The following is a 20,069-nucleotide window of genomic DNA, read 5'->3' as shown; positions in this document are numbered from 1 at the left end:
GGATTTAGCGCAATATAAATTCATATTATTATTATTATCATTATCATCATTATTTAAATCCTTCGTGTGTTTAGAGTGCCACATGGCACAGAAAATCCCGCAGCATTTCAGAATAATTACACACACTGTCCAAAAGTCCCTGGCACAGAACGGTTGACAAATCTGAGCCTACATATGACTTGATGAGTCCATGTTTGAGAGATTCCCTCGTGATTCACATACTGAATGAATGTAAGCAAGACACGTATTCTCATCGGTATGCCCCAGAATGCATTTTCGTTCATTGATATACTATATGTCACAACTGTGATTGAGATTGGAAATCACATACACATCATATCAGCCGAGGAAAAGTGAAAAGAAAGATGAAATGGATCTGATAACATTTTTCAACTGGAAATCCACCACCCACACTGCATTTTCTTGTATCTGCTAGAAAAATAGATTTAAGAGTGTTATAAGTTTCTCTCTCTCTCTCTCTTTTTCTTTTGGTTTATTTCCCACATAAAATTAAATGTTACAGAAAGAACCATAACTTTTTTTTTTTTTTTGGTTCACATGCCATAAGTGTAATACCACGCTTACTCTCGCCCACAAACTCACACACAAGCACTCCAACAGAATATATTTATATTGTGTATATATACATATGCACATATGTACAGGTATATGAGTGAAGAGAACATAACACAGAGAAAGGTGGATACAGACTAAGTCCACTATTGCTACTCCCTATCACACTTCACAACACTAGAGCGCCTTTATAGTCCTCAACATCTGCACAGCTAGGACCAGATGGTACACACTGGGGATAATTCCACTTGGTTCTTGCCAGCTGAGGTGACATAAATGTTGGAGAAAAAAACAACAACAACACTGACCTACTCTGGGATTGTCCCATAGTTAGATTCCCATGCAGAAGTCCAACATTCCTTGGCTTTTCAAACTTGGAAAACTGTTTGTAGGATAGGCCTGCATACTTGAGTGCCTATGGAATCACAAGCTCACACTCTGTGGATGGACATTTAATTGTGACAGACCACTTTCTACATTTCACAGATGTGCAACTGCTCACAGGATGCAAGCAAAGATCTACGTGCCTAGTGCTGCCAACATGACCCAATGCACTTTCCTCTTGCACAGACTTGGTTGGTTCATTTTGCCCTCGAATATGAAGCATAGCTTCTACACGCTTTAAGAGGGCATCATGTGTAAGGGACCAAATTTTCCTCAAGTCTCGGTGGACTGGCATGCGGGACGATGTCACACCCCCATCAAACTTTGCCTACTTTTCACAATCGCTCACTTTCTCCCGTTAAAACACCCCTTCCCAGGCCAACGGTGAATGAAGGGGAGCTTGACCACGCATCATCCCACAGAGCTGGCCATGGGAGTGTCTGCCTGTGACCAACGTTAGGTGGAGGAACGAGCCAGCTTAGCCAAAGTTTCACCCTGGTGGTTGGAAGCAGACCCACGCTGGATGATCATCAGAATTTCTCTTATCGAGCCCCCTTGCACTTTTCCCTGAAAGCATTGTGACTGCTCTCACCCTGGCAAATTTCAGTTCTGGCTTGCAGCGGGAATGGAGTAGCCCTACGCTCTTCACTGACCACACTACACTGCAAATCGTATTCTAAGATGAGATACTTGCACACACTCTGCACACTTTCTCTCTATGCTAAGGTCAGAAGGGAAGGTCGGGGTTTCCCCTTTTCTGTGACAGTTTACAGGCAAAAAGAAAAAGGACAGAACAAGACATGGCGCGAAGTGTGAGAGGGGTGACTACGCGATCGTGTCCCACGGGAACGTGTCTTCTATCTCGTCATCGCCAAAGTCGGTGACGCGGGTGGTGATGGTCGGCTGCACCTGCCGCTGCATGTGGGGGTTGGGCGAGATGGACTGTGGCATCATGCGGGGGCTGACCTGGTGGTGGTTGGCCATGCCCATGGGGGAGTGCGCCCCCAGGGACTGGTGGCTGCTGTTGGGGCTGAGCAGCTGAGGCGAGCCGAGGAGGGAGCCACCACCCCCACCAGCCGTCGAGTTGGAGATGCTACTGTGGGGGCTGTCGGAGAATGCACTGTTGCCTGGGGTGGGGTATGGAGGAAAAAATAGGAGCAAAAATTCAAAACACATTTAACAAACTGCATTTCATAATTGTACATTCATGACAATACTGGCATGGAGGAAAAAACAGGAGCACAAATTCAAAACACATTTAGCAAACTGCATTTCATAATTGTACATTCATGACAATACTGATATGACACATTTCAGCCAATGTGTATTCCATGCTATATAACTGCATCACAAACAAGCAGGATACGTCTGTACCAGCAATTGATCTGATCATAACATTCAAATTCATACATATTCCGGCATTGCTTGTGAAAGCACGGCAAGAACTCTTGAGCTACACAGAAATCAAATTACTTTTTCATACAGTGTGGATCCACAAACTCATAAATAGTCTCATAAATGGTCAAATTCTGTAGTTGACTTTATATAGTGAAACTGAAAGCTAATTTTCACAACTGCTATGACCAATAAAATATGCATTTTCAATGTTTTCTTTCTCATGGATGAACTTTTAGCGCCAGACTACAGTATAAGTGGTACTTCAAACAAAACATGATATGTGTCATTATCAGCCAATGTCTTATGATACAATAGAATACTTTCTAGCATTTCCAAATGTTAAAAAGTAGACACATCAACCAGCAACCATAGGACACACATTAAATAGAAGTCTATAAATAGTCCACTCATAAAGGTGAGCAAGAATATCCAGTATGTAGCTCTACACAGCACTAAAATTTGATGATCAAAATGCAACTATTCCAAACAGAAGTGGAAGAGAGCAAACAACCCCACACAATGATTTATAAAAGCCGTGAATGGAGGCTATTGATTAGTATTAAATCCAGTCATGAGGCTGGGTGTTTCTACAGCCATCATGTAATATACAAATGACACCATAATCAAATTTATATTGATATTCAACAAGAGTAGTCAAATGTGAGTGTGTGTTGCCCTGTTAATCATCACAGCATAATTTTGTTCACATCACTCTACGAAGACAGGTTAGTATAGCTAGCACAGAAGTCTGGGGAAAACATGTATGGATGACTGTTTAGAGCTCATCAACAAACCAAGTTGAGTGATATTCAAAGGAGATGATTATAAAATGTATTTAAAAAAGAAAATTGGATTGCGTCAGTCAAATGATTGTGAACTGCTTGGTAAATGGTATCGAATACGACCCATTAAGACTCCCCCCACGGTGACATTTGAGCGATTCCCAACCCCTTAACACTAAGCTGCGTCCCAAATGTCATCTCACAAAGTTATTTCCTTCCAGCGACCTTATCAGCACCGCAGTGGCTGCACAGTCAAAACAGCAGCTTTGAAGCCACGAAGAATGACAGACAAAAAAGGGCAATACATCATCACACACCACACAGTGTTAATTAGAAAGAAACAGTCTCCAGCTGACAGTGCATCCAAAGTACCTCCCTAAGGCTAAAAAGTACCTTTGAAGGCTTCAGAATGCCAAGTACACAAAATCAAACACGTCACACTTTTGAATGAAAGTAATGCAAGCAAAGAATCAGCCAGTTCAGTGAGGGGAAGATATGTATAACACAATAACTTCTGAATCTCTCAACTCAAATGGCAATAATTAAATCAGGATTTGGTGAACTTGGGTATCTGAAAATAAAAGTGGCTGTCATGTGACTGACTGCAACCTCTTGTTTTTCTACTCCATTTATTGGTAAAGTTCTTATATGAGCATAAAATGTTCACACCAATCTTATTTTGCTGGACAATTACTTTCTCTAATCTTTTTGTTTTTGTTTTTGTTTTTGTTTTGGGGGGAGGTTAAATCTATCAATCTACATGTACAATTGTACATAAAAAATATCAAGGGCATGAAGTCCTCACAAAACATAAAGATAAGGGTTAATACCTACAAGCAAATCCAACGACTAAAAATGTGGTTTTCCCTTTCCAAGAAAGTAAATGAGGGTACTACACAGGAAATAACATAGCTATTCAGAAATCAGGAAGACTAGAGCATGTTTTGAGTAACTCAAAAGATCCTATGAGATATGTGAACTTAAAACCATCACTTTAGGTTTCACTGCAGCGTTCACAAAGCTCATGCAAATTAGTCTATTCTTCTTCTTTCTTTTTTTTCCAGTCCCTGTCAATGTAAACTGTTGATGCTATATCCTGCCTTTACCCTGCCTCTATTCTCTTACATCTTTGTCTAAATCTTGCTATCACATTCTTCTCCCCCTACCCCTCATCGAGTACATCACAAAACGATAACAGAAACGAAGTCATGGAGAGTTGCTGCCAGATTCAACAGGACCAGGCAGATTGATTTCCTCTTCTGTTTAAGATTTCAAGAGGCCACACAATCACTGTGGAGTACATTCATCCAAAATTGGCCATAACTTTTGTTGGCTCAGCAGGTCATTTCACTATCAACTATTGAATGTGTTCATAAATTTTCAACAGGATCCATTTTTTTTTTCTGTGTGTACTTTTTGCCAAAATTTCCAATTTGTTGTGGAAAGGATTTCAAATTGAGGAGCATTCATGAAAAAAACTTTCAGGGTATGTCAAATACAACAATATGAAATAGCGCCTGCAGCAGTGGTTCTTCATGACGTTCACTATCTAACATGTCTCCTGTATGAAGAACTGAGATATTTTCTGAATTTTGTCCATGAAAATTTCTGATCCTTTTGAAATGCAGTTACACTCCTACCCCCTTTCGGCATACGGAGACAAATCTCCAGATGTTATCATCTACAATGTGGCAATTACTGAGTTATCTTCCTTGCTGAGATTAATTCTCTCATGAGCGTGTTGAAAACAGAGAAATACAGAGATATCTATCCATCTATCAATCCCTACGTATATACACTGTATGCATATGTCTATAGAGATGAATATATAGAATTTACTAGAAAGATAAATAGAAAAGATAAAGATGAAGATGGATTAATATAGATAGTTACACAGAAAGATGAATAGGCTGATAGGCATTTCATATGGTAGGATAGATGGTTATTATCAAGAAAGTAAAAGCACAACAAAGCACATCTAAGCTACCTCCTGTACTGCACTGACTTGTGTTGAGGAGTCCCGAGACCCCTGTCTGCTGGAAGAAGCTGTTCAGGGACGCGGCGAGGTCAGCAAACTGCTCCGGCTCCAGCGACCAGTTCTTGGAATCTGCTTGCTTCATGCTCTCCATCAGACCTGTGGCGGTGAAGTTGCAGGAAGTTTATTCGTACAGTGCAAAGTTTCATCTCTGAACATCATACTGTGTAGCATCTCTGTCTCCACAGGTTTGCTTTGTACATTTCCACTGAATTGGTTACTGGAAGCTACACCTAGGGGTATCATTGTACAGAAATTACTTCTCCACAGAAGTTATACAGAAGTGCAGCATCAGGAAAATGTATGTCTACACTGGGGGTCTTTGCTGGTAGACAGAGGAATCAGCCATACCTCACTTGGGTCTTTTGTCTGGGCAAGTCAAAGACAGAAATGCTATTTATATTGCATTAAATTGCAATGAGTGGCAAAACATAGAAAGTCCAATGACCGCAAAATCAGGCGTCAGGTCAGACTGCATACTACCCCCCCCCTTTCCAAAGTGACAGACTTACAAAGAGAAATATTCTTGCACTTTTATCAGGTCAAAGTCTACACTGAGATTTTTAAAGTACGAAGTCCAGAGGTATCTTCAAGATACACACTCAACACGTAAGAGCAAACTTGGGGGTTTTGTGTGTGTTTTATTGACAATAACTATATCACTTCATGACACTATTAGAACAATCACAGTAAATCATTTCTGTGGCGATAAAAGTAAAGGTTACTAGTAAGTCAACTAGCATTCAACTCAGCAGAGCACTCACTTGAGAAAACAAAGCAAATTAGATGGCAGAGGCCACAGCATTAGAAATAAACATTTCCTTCCACTTATCGAATATCTAATTCTTAGCTGCTGACACACTCCGCTTTAGCATGCAATGGTAATATGTGCACAGATCACCTACCCCTAATATGACTTTGTCTCAACAGACTGCAAACTAATAGTCATATTAATGAATTGTTGCATCAAGTTGTTTTTATAGTAACTGATTGACAAATTGCCTTATCAATGTAAAAAGGCACCGATTATTCAACGCTTTAATGATATCTATGATAAAAAATCATGGGCATAATCGGTGCTTAAATGAAACGTTGATATGGGGCAATAAGTCAATCTGTTGCAATAGCGAAACAATATACTTAGTAAATAACAATTTTGGAATTTGTATCATCACATGTCAATATTTTAAGAGGAAGATAACAATCCTAACAATAGCAGCTATCATGGATTATCACAGCTATCATTCTGAGAATCACTCCAGTTAATACATGTAGATTGGGTCAAGGGCATGATCAATCCTCTGAATTACAGCTCACTTCCTATCCAGATGACACATCCTTAATACTTACTTGGCTCTTGAAATTTTGAGAGCATTTGACATTACTCGTCATAAATAATGATTGAATGAATCAATTGAAAAAAAAAATACTTTCGATATTGAATGACTCTCTCAGCAATACCATAGCACACTACATTTAAAGAGAGAAAATACCGATAAAGAAACAGAATATGATACAATGAATACCAAGAACAATACAATGCATACTAAGAATAACACAATGAATACGATTCAAGAATGGTATCAAACATATAATAATTTCAATAGAGCAATGAAAGGTCAAATTTCATGAAGATTTAACAAAGGAAAAAGTGAGTGTCAACGTTTCTGCTTTTCTTTTCCTTCTTACTTATCAATCACTTTCAGCAATTTGTCTTTTGGGGTTTTGTTTTTCATGCGGGGAACAGATTTTGGTATTAAAAGACTGGCGGAGGTGGAGCTTACCTGCAAATTGCGATAGATCCAAGTCGGACCAGTTGTAGCTACTCGCAAACCGTACGCTCTCTTTGAGTAGGTCTAGATTATTCAGCCAGTCTGGATTTCCTGCTGGAAGATGGGAATAAATGGAAAAGAGAATGTCATGTCATTCCGACCCCTTAGCACTGGCGGCCCCACGTAGGAGAAGTCACGTACCCATCAGAAGAATGATTTCCTGAGAATGCTACTCCACTCTTTGGTGTGTTGGCTGCACAGCTTCACTCTTCAGCCCCCGAAAATATCTCTGGCTGTGTCTCTCGGAAAACCACACAACGGTCTACGACCACCATTGCATGTTTCAGTGTGTGGGGAAAAAAAAAATATTGTCTTGGAAAACACAGTAATATGACTGAATTAGATGAAATGAGTTTTTATTTTCTTAAATTTTAAATCATGGTTATTCCATCTATCAGACATACAGTATCTCAGTAGAAACTGAAACGGCCAACTGTTGAATGTCGACAGGGTTAGAATGAGAGAAATCACACAGCTTCTTCATGTGAGTGTTTGGTCAAACTCACCTCCTAACGAAAGCTGTAATTGCGACTGTTGCAACTGTTGTTGTTGTTGATGATGTTGTTGCTGTTGCTGCTGCTGGTGATGGTGTTGCTGCTGCTGTTGCTGGTGTTGATTGTTGTTGAGAGATGATATGCTGCTGTGTGAACTGGTGAAGGACGCTGGTTGTAATGTCATGCCCTGCCCTGAATTTTGCAGTTCCAGTTGCTGCTTGTACTGCGCGATGATGTCTCCTACATCTTGGCACAAGAAAAATGAAAGACAATCAACACAAAATAAAAGATAGGAGACAAACAAAAACAACTTGTGAGTCTCTATGGGCATTGTAAATAACATAACCAAGCTATTGATGGCAGATTAGGGCATGAACAAGGGTGAAAAGTATTGGAAAAAAAAACAAAAAACACTACCATATGTTGTACATTTATACTGTACAGATTTATCCTGAACCCAGAATGTGAATGTAAAATGCAGACATCGCAGCATCGGTATTTAAAAAAAAATAATACTTATAAAGACTTTCCTTTCTTGTATCAATTTCAGCATGACATTACAATTTTCAGGACCATTGTGCCTGTGAGAGACATTAATATTGTATGTTTCCAAGAAGCCACTGAGCAGAGAGCCTGAAGCCGGAAGTCATAAAGTGAATGGTACATAGATCATGGTAGGCATCATGGGTGATTGCAGTGATATCACACGTGCATGCAGATCACTTGCAAGCATTTTCTGGTGGTACAGGGCATGGGAGCAGGACCATACACACATGTAGACACCCATTGCACCACACAACAGACATCCATATCACACTCGTGACTGCCACAAATCTGGGAGTTACAGATGTACTCAAGGGGAGTTTTAAATGATGACATGCATTTAACAGTGATGACAGACATCAATTGATCAGTCAAAACCACTGCAGACATGGGACTAAGGGCATGTGATGTCAGAGAGACAAGACAGAGAGACAAGACAGACAGACAGACAGACAGACAGACACAGACAGACAGAGACAGAGAGAGAAAGAGCAGGGTACTCTCTTCTTCCCTTTTATTACCCTTTCTCTCTTTGGGGACACATTTCTGACATCACAAATTAGATCATATCCTCTTTGGTTTGCCATAATATTCTATGACTGGGACAGTATCCAGATCATCGGTATTGTTCCACAGCAGCTAAGATTTCCTCTTACCTTTCTTCTACCCTCTTACAACTACCTCGACACAAAAGCAATCAATATACCATCCATAAAATCATGTGATATTTCAGTGCAACCATTTCATTGATGATAAAAACACAATATGCTAAATTTGTAAACTGTATAGTCTGAGGTGCTAGCTTTGCAACAAAAAATATTTCCCGATAGGTAGTTCTTTTTGTTATAATCTAGGTTGTTTCTTCTTATTTCTCATAAAAGAAACCGTCACATTATTGATAAATTTTAGTTTTCTATACTCTTATTATCACATGCTTTAAAAGATGACATATTGCTTTAATGCGGCAGCTCAGAGTGTTACTTCCTTGCATGTCATGAAAATATAGTAATTCCAGGATTTTTACCTTGAGTGCGTTCTATTTGGGACATTTACAACCCTGTGGCTGTTGTGACATCATAATTGAGGTCGTATCTTTCCCACTGCAGTTTATCCCTTGGAGTTTACTGTTCAGTCTCGCACAGCAAGACCACGTGAGAGGTTGAGAGCAGGGCATCGCAGTTGAGTTATACCTTCTACCGCGTACGTCACCTTCCACATTTCCCCCAATACTCTCTCCCCTCCCCCTCCCCCTCTCCACTTTCACAGCTCTCTCGTTCTCTCTTTCTACAGCATATCTGTCTGTCTTTCATGTTCTTTCTTTCTCCTCATCCTCTTCTCTCTCTCCCTGCCATCCGATTCCCTCCCGGTGGGAGTGAAGGCCTTCCAGACACGATCAAAATCGGGACTGCGATTCTGATCGAGGAAAGAATCAATTTCTTTCAGGGGGCGTCTTATCAATTTTACATAGGAGCATCCCTCTACATGCGCGTCTCCCAGAATTACGTCAAGCCACAGTCTCCTTCCGCACTCTGTTTATATCTCCACGTATCTATTAATCTCTCTTTCTCTATCTTTGCCATTTTCTCTCTCTACAGCAAGGGGGAAAAAATACCTAAATGCCAGAAATACTGCTGATAAAATCACCACCTTTTGCGTGCTACCAAGAACAACGTTGCATATTAAAGTACACTTACACTGTCTTCTTATCCCCAAGTTTGGCTATGTGTACTTACTTAGGACTGACACCTGTCCCCTTACAGTGAGAAAAATTACCTGACTGCTTGAAATACAGCTGATTGTATCACCATCCAGCGCATGTGACCAAGAACAACATCGTATTAAAGTACACTTGCACTGTCTATGTTCTGTCACTTGTACTTTTCTTATTCCCCCCATTTGGCTATAAAGTATAATTAGGATGGACAACTGTCCCCTTACACTGCCCCTTTGGCTTCACATGTAACACACTCCAACTGTCACCAGGCCAAGTGGGACAGCAGTCACAAGGAATCACTCGCTATGAGGCAGACTCAATTGTACATGTGCAGGGACTGACAAATTATATTTCTACTGCTGTGATGGATTGGGTGACAGAAGGCAAAGGAAAATGAGTGCAGCTTGCTTTACTAGTTAGTCTATTCTTTTCTTTTACTTTCTATTCTCTTCTTTAGGTGTTAACTGTTGCTAGTGATGTGATGAAGCCTGTAAGACCTGCTCTGCCCTCTGTTTGATTGATATTAATCATACCCAAGATGGCTACAAACATGAGGTGTATTATTCACTCTCCAATTCCAGGAAATCTCTACTCTGCATGAAACACATAATTCTTCAGCGCCAGGGCTCTTTGCACTGGGAATACAGGCAAAGCATAGTGACAATGTTCTACATCACAGTGCTGTAAGAGCTACTGCCTCACCATTATCCTTAACAAACATACTAGAAGCATGGTACTGCAGTTTCCTAGGGGGTGGGGTGCAAAAATATATGGGGGATTTAATTTTCCAAAAAGGAGCATGTAAAATCATAATGCTAAAAGGTGGTAAGTGCAGGGTTCAATATACATGTCTAATTCATGTTAAGGCTGGAGCCCTTTACATTTATCATTCAGCATTCTGCATTAGGAAGACACACACAAAAACACACCAATAGAATGTACACACGCTCATCACAATCTCAGGAAGAGCACTACAGGCAGGCGCTACTTTCACTGTCCTTTGGTGGTTTTTCCTTCCTACTGTTAGTTGAAAACGAGAAGGATGCTACCACACAAAACTGCATATTCTATCTTTACTAATAGTACAAAAAGTGCTAAAGAAAATATCATTGAAAACTTTGGATCTATTTTTGATATTACACGTGTATGTGAACATACCTGATACCTTTGGGCCCTGTGATGTCAACACTGTATTTCTAATCTTATACTTTTACTAAAATGGGGGTGGGGTGGGGTGGGGGCAGTTGTCAATATGACTGAGGCACTGTCATGATACTGTGACATTAGCACAATGCTGTTCTGAGTAAAAGGAAACATAAATCAAATGCCAACTTTTATTATATATAACTCTTGTTGGCCGGTGGAATAGATGTTCAGTGTCTGAAGTTGCTAATTATCATGAGGTCAAATAGCAACTCAAGATTTAAAGGCAGAGATGAAAACACTAATTGTGATGTGATGTCACAATATATTATTATACCATAAGTATCAATTAAGAGTGCCTGCAAGAATTCTAGAAATAGTGTGGTGAAAGGGCAGGATCAATACAGACAGACAGATAGACAGATGGATGTATCACTTGACAGGTGGATGGACAAAACAAAACATAGTGCATCTGGTAGTATTATTTGATGAACAATACAGACATGTTCAGATTCCAAAGGTCATGATACCCATACATACACAACCACTCAATATTCCTTTCCCCTACATTCAACAAACCTGCACAATCCCAAACATAAGGGAAATGGTTGTTTGGTCATGTGGGGGCAGGGGACACCGGGATTTTGGTGGTCTGGTGGAGGTGGAGGTGGTAGAGGTGGTGGTGGTGGTGGTGGTGGTGGTGGTTGCAGTGGCTGGTTCAGTGTGTGGCTGCAAGCTGTTTTTTTTTTTTTTTTTAATTCCACGGGGAAGGGCTGTGCACAAGGCACGGCAAACTCACCAGTACCTTGTGGGTTCTCAAATACTTTCTTGTACAGGCTCTTGAAAGAGGCGCTGAGGTCTTCTATGTTGGGGTTGGACTCAAATAACCTGTGGTCCCCAGAATTTGACAGCTGATGGTGTGGTGGTGAGGCAAACTGCAAAAAGTAATGACATAAGACAATGAAATAAAAAGAAATTACCAGGTACATGGAAGACATATATTTGACTGCATTTCTGACATGGCAAATAATGTATTATTAGTAAAAGCAAACAGTCCATAATTGACTCAGAGAAGTACTGTCATATCAAATCAACATGTACACCAAATATCTAAATATACTGTACTTTTATCAACATAGCTTGAAACATTCTGTCACATTAAGTTATCTGGCATGTTTTTCGACTTGATGTTTAAGGGGGATGGTTAGTAACTGATCAGTCGGAATCAGTGGGAATGCTGGAGGATGATTGTTCCAATTCTCGTGATATTCATTTAAGAGTACTGTTGTGTGAAAATTATTTGCTTCAGAACAGTCTCATATTCAAGTAATGTGCAGTTTACTGCCCCGTCACGGTACAGGAATGCTAGCCTGGAAACATTGAACTACACATTACTTGAATATGAGACCATTCTGAAGCAAATCATTTCCACACAACAATAGATATATGTACTCTTAAATGAATCCCAAAAGAATTGGAACAATCATCCCCCAGCATTCCCACTGATTCCCACTGATCAGTTACTAGCCATCCCCATTAAATGATTTATTGAATTTCAAGCTCGATGCAGACTCACTCCTAGGTTCCTATGTTGGGGTACAAGTTATATTTTCCTGGATCAAGGGGTACAATTCAACCCATTTTAATAAATATTGTACTATATGTGGCTACACAAGAAAAGCAACAACAACAAAAAGCTTTACAAAGCTTGACACAGCCAAGGTAACATATCGCAAGTCAAAGTGAAGTCACAACAGAAGTAACAGGTATCTCCAACATATATTTCCTCAAGAAAGGAAATTATGTAATATTATCCCACTGTGCAGTAATATTAATCATAAGAATAAATCAAAAACAAAACCATGGCCTTCACAAATATTGAACACATAAAAAACTATTCTTGCAGGCTTCTACTATTATAACAATCATTCAACAGAAAACAACAACCAAAAACTAACACCTATTGAAATGTTATCAGTCGGTTTCTTAAAGGATCTAACCTATACACTTTTGACACATACAGTAATCTACTGATCTATTCATATCAAACTCTTCCAAACTTCATCCCTGTCTGTTTTTAGCTAATCTACAGCAATTGACCTTTATCATATCTCTTGCTTGTCCCCTACCTTCTTCTCCTGTCTTTCTGCCATCCCCCCATCCAATAATCCAAGGATCATAAAAAGCCCACCCAAGATAAGGTGTGATCAGACACGATGCTTCGCAAGAGGAGGAAAAGGTAATTAAACAATTTAATCTAAATTTGCCGATGTCAACTCTTGTTTTGGCCAGTCGGTGCAGCCTATAAAGGTTGTGCCAAGGTGACCTTTAACTCGGCTGCCGACTAATTGTCAACTGGGTCCCACAGGACCTTTCTGATGTACTTAAAAGTAGAGCGACACTTATAAGCAAAGGGGTCCTTATGTGTTCTTCTCTCCTTGCTATAGAGCTAGACGGCTAAAACTTTAGTATAGGATGCAATATGAAGGGCAGAGCTCTTTTCTCTTCAGTTTCAATCTGAGCTCAGCATGCACTGTACAAGCTACTTTTCTCACGTACAGATATTTTCGCGAATGAGGAGATCACAGACATTTTCGCGAGATGTTTTCGCAAATGGACACAAATGCCAATATAAGTGCGCAATTACTCTGTGCATAGCGACATTGTTAAATTCGTGGTCTGACAGTGATTTGCGAAATTCGCGAAAATACAGATTATACAGTATACCACTATTCAGAGTATACAAAACAGCATTTTTATACAACTATAAGTAGTAATGATAATAAATATGATAATACCAAGATAAACAATAAAAATAATTAGAATTAATATCCTGAAATACATGTATAAAGGGGAAGTTGCTCAGACACTGTGCTAGTCGTACAAATGCACATTATTGCATAATTAGTTTACTAATAAAGTGTACTACAGGTATGTAGCAATGGAATTTTTCATTGCAGTGTGAAGGGAAGAAGTAAAAAAATGTCAGCAAATTTAAATGTTGCGATATCTACCCTTAGGAATAAATGCAATCATGAAAATGGAAATGAGGGGGGGGGGCAGATGTTTGTTACAGGGTGAGTGTTGGGGGGGGGGGGGGAGGCACTCACATTATTTTTTGACAGGTTTACTGCGAAGTCCTTGATGGCTATATTTTGAAACATGAGCATAAGATGCAATACATCACCTACCGGAACACCCTGAAATAACTTCTCTGGGAGAACCATTGAATTTGATTTATAAAAATTGCAGTCAGTCCAACATAACAGAGTATTACCATGCGTACCAGCTCTTGTTATGGTTTCTTCAAGCCAAATCAATATCGTGAACCAGCCATAAATAACTAAGTACAGATTGGTTTTTCCTGGTTAGTTTCTCTATATTGGCACCTTGTAACATTGGATCCATTCCACCAGAGACCAACAGATAGTATAAACTACTTCAAATTTGTAGAGAATGCTTAGAACTTGTATTTCATAAATGCAATGCAGGCAGGCAACATCATATACAATATTTACACTTTGTGCTGAAATTGCAATCAAATACATTTCAGGTTTGGGTCATATTTCATTAGACATAAAAGATATCACACATGTGTCCACATCATTGTATTGCTAAGGGTAATGTTAACACCTGGGGGGGGGGGGGCATTTCATGAAGCGTGTTTGTCAGATATTTTTCTGACAAACTGTTACAAGTTTCTGAAATCCTTGCACCTGATTGGCTGAGAGCAAATTTGTCCGACAACTTTGTCGGACAAAATGCTTCATGAAATGCCCCCCAGAACTCATTTAACATTTAAACAACAGATCAAAGGGGGAAGGAAGACATATCTATGACCAAATGTGATATATACATTTGTATACATGTATAACACATTTGTACTGATATTCATACACTTGGACTTTTCTTTTTTTGTAGAAGATTAGGCTTAAATACAAAATGTATGCATTGTACACATTTCTCAATAGTTTAGTTTCCTTCAAGAGTTACAAGACATGGTCTGACTGAATACCGGTACTTCATTTGGAGCTGGCATCATACTTGCAATATTTAGTAGTGTCTGGGGACAAATCATTAATTAGCCAGTAGGCCTATTTCATAATGACAGCACACAAACTGCTGACCCATTGAATGCTTTATAACTTGTTTCTGCAGACTGAAGAGCACAATATTGTACTAAATTTGCTTTTGATTTTACACGACTCTACATATATATGTAGGATACGTGTATTTGTACAATGTACATGTATGATGTAATGAAATTAGAATTCTTCCTTTCAGATTCTTGGCCACACTTCTTCCACACATCCACTACCTTTTATTCTTTACAAAGGACCTCACATTGCCTAAAAGTGCAAAATTCTGCACAGTTCTAATTTCTTTTGATAAACACAGTGAAATGAGGTGAACATAATAGTACTGAAGTCATCAAGACCACGCTTAAAGGGATTGTATAGTACTGGTTGAGGTGGGGATTCATGTTTTGAACATTCCTAAGTGAGATAATGAGAAACCTCTTAATATGAAATACGAAAGAGCATGTAATTTTAAGAAGGATTCAATGTTTATTTGATGAAAATTGGTTTTCAAATGGCTGAGATATTTAAAAAAAAAAATTATAATGATAAAAGGTGACAGGCCACGCCTTTTATTAGGATCTCTTTGTTTCACCTTGTTTTTGGATATCTCAGCCATCTCAAAACCAATTGTCATCAAATAAACTTTTGCTACCCCTTAGAATTGCATGCTCTTTGACATCTCATAGAGTGGTTTCTGACTATCTCACAAAACGTTAAAAGCTAAATCCTCACCTCAACCAGAACTGTTTACACCCTTTAAAATCAGAAAGATATGAACTAATGGAGAGCTTCACCTGTGAGTAAGGTGATGGGTCGTAATGACACTTGCAAATAAGCTGAGATTATGAAGCCATCAACCAACGCTTCTTGCCAAGAAAATATATAAAAATCATGTTTTTGGTCAATAACTTCGCAATTACAATTTCTCCCCACGGAAACTCATTAAAAGTACCTTGGTTGGCTTTCTGAACATGAAAAAGAAGGATACAGGTTTTCAAATAGCATTTTATGCAAAAACAGAAAAAAGAAAAAAGAATTTAGTACGTACAGATTTACATGTAGGCCCTAGGTCAAAGGGAGACTTAAAAGCCATGACATCTACTGTACAATAATTTGCAAAAACATGACTGGTACCTGTACCACTATCACTGTTAAAAAGAAATACAACTTTATGTGAAGGGCAAGTCCAAGATATCGCGCACCTTACGTATGGGACATTCAGAGATTTCAAACCTCTGAAAAGTAATGAAGGAGCACTTGGATTTTATTGTTTATCATCAGGAGGACTGGTATCCCTGAGAAGAATATTGTGTTTAAGTTTGATGTCATTTGACCTTGGGTTAATGGTTTTATTAAGAAAAATATGCCAACTTACGTATGGGACCAGAGAAAAACTGGATTTTTCAAAATAAAGTTTGAACTGAAAATTCTCTGAAAGTACCTTACTGATCAAGTTCTGTTTGGAAGTGAAGAAAGGTACAATACTGAAGTATCTTTCAGCAAAGTTTCACTGCAAAAGAATAAAGCATATTTTCATGAAGTTGGTTTAATTAACGAAAGTACACCTTACGTATGGGACATGGCTCAACTTACGTATGGGACATTTGTCTTTAGTGCACAAATGCATTCATGGGAATGACTTTAAATTTCCCCATAGTGTCATATTCAGTTCCACAAATCATGCTACAATATGTAACAAATGAAATAGACTTCTAAGTAGGTACTTTCCCGGTTCAGGTACCTAGCAAAAGCTAAAATAAAACAAATAAAAGTAATTACCAATTTACAATTAAATGTCTTAGTTTGGATTCCGTTATGCATTGACACTGTCCTCATGATGTCTACACATACAGATCTATATAGTATACTGACACTCTATTTCTAGCCCATTTGTAATTACTCTAGTAAATATTTTTTCATCAAATGAAAAAAAAAAAATATGAGCGAATTCTAGCTTGTGACCTTGATATAGCATTACATGTACATGTACAATAACTAATTTGTAGTCTTGATAATTTCAACTTTAGAATCAAATGTCATGTACAATGTAATTTGCAAATACAGTTTGAAGTGGGTACTTTCAGTAGCTCTAGGCTTACCTTGCAAGTTGTCTAAGTTTTTATAAAGCTTTACAATTGTTTGAAATGCAGCACAAAACACAACAACAACAAGAGTACTTCATTTTGCTCTGTAATCATCATGTTTTGCTATGTGAATTTTAGCTGAACTGCAAAATCAATAAAATTTTAATGAAAGTTTTAGATTTTAAGGAGATAGAAGAATGTATGTACCAATGCTGTTTTTTTTTTTTTTTCAAATGCTTGGCTTCGTGTCTATGAAACCAAAGATGACAAAATTTGTGTTACTTTGTACATACATACATGCTTGTGTAGTGATACAGGAAAGATTATCATTTGCACATTCAAATCTAGATTTGAAACATTTAAGTAACTTACTGATCTGCAAATTACAATTTTGAATAAATTCTAATAACCGCATTTGATCATACACTACCAGATTGCAATGTATGTTGATAATTGTGTAGATGTGGGGTACAAAGTAAGTATGAGTTGATGAAGGTGTCTCAGAGCACATCTGTCTCTTCAAACACAAAATAGAAAAGAAAATTGAATTCCCTATTTGTTTGTGTAATTTGTGTTTTTAGCACTCCAACCACAGAACCAGTATTGATATTGTGGTTTATACCAAATGTAAACTATAGTCTTCATTTTACAGGATTTTCAGAAATCATGTTCATGACCTTGATAAGTCATGACATATTCTGAGGGTGAGCAGTTGAAATATTAACAATCATATCAAAATAAAAAGTATTCTCATAGGGTTTTTCCTTTGCTATCAACTCTAGTAATGACAAAGTTACCTGCTCACACCTTAAGTGATTTTTCTTTTCAGTAAGACCTATAATGTTGTCATTGATGCGCGCCATAAGCACAATTGTTTTGATTTCGCTTTTGAGGCTGTACAACCTGTGGTACATGCTGAACAGTGTACTGCACCTAAAATGACACTCAGAGAATCCCATTCTTGGACAAAGTCATTTTGTAGAGAGGTAAAGTTGAAAATGATAACTGAATTAAGAAAATGTCCAATATCAAAATGTTAACGGGGAATGTTAATTTAAGACCAGCTGCACAGCCTGTAATGAAAATAAGAAAATACAAGTATAAATGAATATTCTTTATTTTCCTTTCTTAATCATAGAATGACTCAATAATGCTGTTCTTACACTCTCCCTGAGGTCAACTGAGTAGGAGAGGCAGATATATAGACATATCCTTCAGAGTAGGTGCAAAGATAACCATTAACCAAACAACTGTAAGGACATATAGCATCCATGTCAAAAGGCGGTTTTCCCATTCACTTTGCATGTAATGTCCCATACGTAAGGCATTTGTCCCATACGTAAGCAAACTTTAATTAGTTATAAGATGAAGGACTAATTAAATTTCCTCATTTAGTTTTGCTAATCTGGAGTTGAAATGAATAAATTAGAACTTCCTAAAGTATGATTGGTCAATGTTACAAATCTTCAGAAAAAACTTAGAAAAACATACTCAAATCCTTACGTATGGGACACTATGTTCTGGGAAAGTGCATAATTTGCATAATTAATGTGCTGACCTTGTCTTACCAATTGCAGATTATACTAACTCATACAGGGGTCATGTCCATAAAGGAACTAGGTCAAGGACAAATTCAACTGATTTTAGATGAATATTTATAATTTGTCCCATACGTAAGGTTTGTTTTTGATTTATGCAAATCAAGGCCATATTTCTTGCATAAATTTGCATAATTCAAAATTTTCTTTGCTGGAAATATATGATTTAACTCTTTGGCTACAAGATGATATCCATAACTTTTTGATAAAATCAAGATGAATTTTGAGCATCTGAGGGGACATTATCTTGGACTTGCCCTGAAATGAAAGCATCATAATTTCGGTATCTTTCTTATTCTATGCCTGAAACCATTACCAGGTGTAAAATGTCCTTACTCCACTTTTATAGCAAAGCCAACTTTCAAAGTGACACGACTTTTTACTTTAATCCCATGGGGGCGGGTACTCTACCCCTAACACACTGTAAAATTTGCCCCGCCCTGCCCTGCCCTCCAGATATCCCTATCCATTACCACTGGGGGAAAACCTCAAGCTACCACCACAATGAGAGCAGCCCACACTAAAAACCGCCTTCACATATCCACCACTATCCTCTACATTAAAGGACAAGTTCACCTTCATAAACATATGGATTGAGAGAATGCAGCAATATTATTAGAACACATCAGTGAAAGTTTGAGGAAAATTGGACAATCGATGCAAAAGTTATGAATTTTAAAAAATTTTTGTGTTGGAGCCGCTGGGTGAGGAGACTACTACAGCTTGTAATGTCATATGCGTACAACAGTATAAAGAAAATGTAAAGAAAATTCAACATATTTTCACTTTTTTTGCATAATAAAAGAGCACTTGACTTGCCGCTTTCTAAAGGCAGGGGGAATAATATTACCCATAACATATGTCGGTAACGAGTCAAGGGAATGTGTACTTTTTTCAAAAGATGATATTTTCTGAAATTCTCTTTATATTGTCCTTATATTGTTGTACGCATGTGACATTACACACTGCAGTAGTCTTCTCATCCAGCGGTTACTGCACAAAAACTTCAAAAATTCATAACTTTTGAACGGATTGTCCGATTTTCCTCAAACTTTCAATGATGTGTTCTACTAATATTGCTACATTCTCTTAATCCTTGTGTTTATGAAGGTGAACTTGTCCTTTAAATAAGAAACCATCTCTCCGCCAGCCTGTCGAAGGAAATGTAGCTTGCAGGTAATTTTCCCTCACGCACCGTTAAGTATAATGGGCCTTATGAAGTACATAAAAATGTGAAAATTTAGAATATTCAAGACTATTTGACATCCTGGGAAGGCTGACCATGAGGTCAGTGACCTATCTTCAATTTTCAGCTACAGTCCATCCCTTTCCTTTTGTGATATACATGTAGCACCAGTGGTCACTAATTGGTCTTTGAAATTAGTTGCATTTTACTGCACATAGGGG

At 38.3% G+C, this 20,069-nt stretch overlaps 1 protein-coding gene across 1 annotated transcript in view; it reads right to left on the bottom strand.

Annotated features, from left to right (window-relative positions):
* Positions 1–925: 925 nt before the first annotated feature.
* Positions 926–20,069, bottom strand: part of LOC140238800 (forkhead box protein J3-like) — a 45,847-nt gene continuing 26,703 nt past the window's right edge. Inside the window, exons 5-9 of the mRNA XM_072318697.1 lie at positions 11,698–11,833; positions 7,511–7,744; positions 6,957–7,058; positions 5,125–5,271; positions 926–2,084 (exon numbers count right to left, since the gene is read on the bottom strand). Coding sequence (XP_072174798.1) covers positions 1,783–2,084; positions 5,125–5,271; positions 6,957–7,058; positions 7,511–7,744; positions 11,698–11,833 — 921 coding nt within the window. The 3' untranslated portion in view covers positions 926–1,782. The remainder of the gene's footprint in view (positions 2,085–5,124; positions 5,272–6,956; positions 7,059–7,510; positions 7,745–11,697; positions 11,834–20,069) is intronic.

The sequence above is a fragment of the Diadema setosum genome, chromosome 15, assembly GCF_964275005.1.
Source record: "Diadema setosum chromosome 15, eeDiaSeto1, whole genome shotgun sequence".
Classification (NCBI taxonomy): Eukaryota; Metazoa; Echinodermata; class Echinoidea; order Diadematoida; family Diadematidae; genus Diadema; species Diadema setosum.
This window is presented reverse-complemented; position numbering and strand designations above follow the sequence as displayed.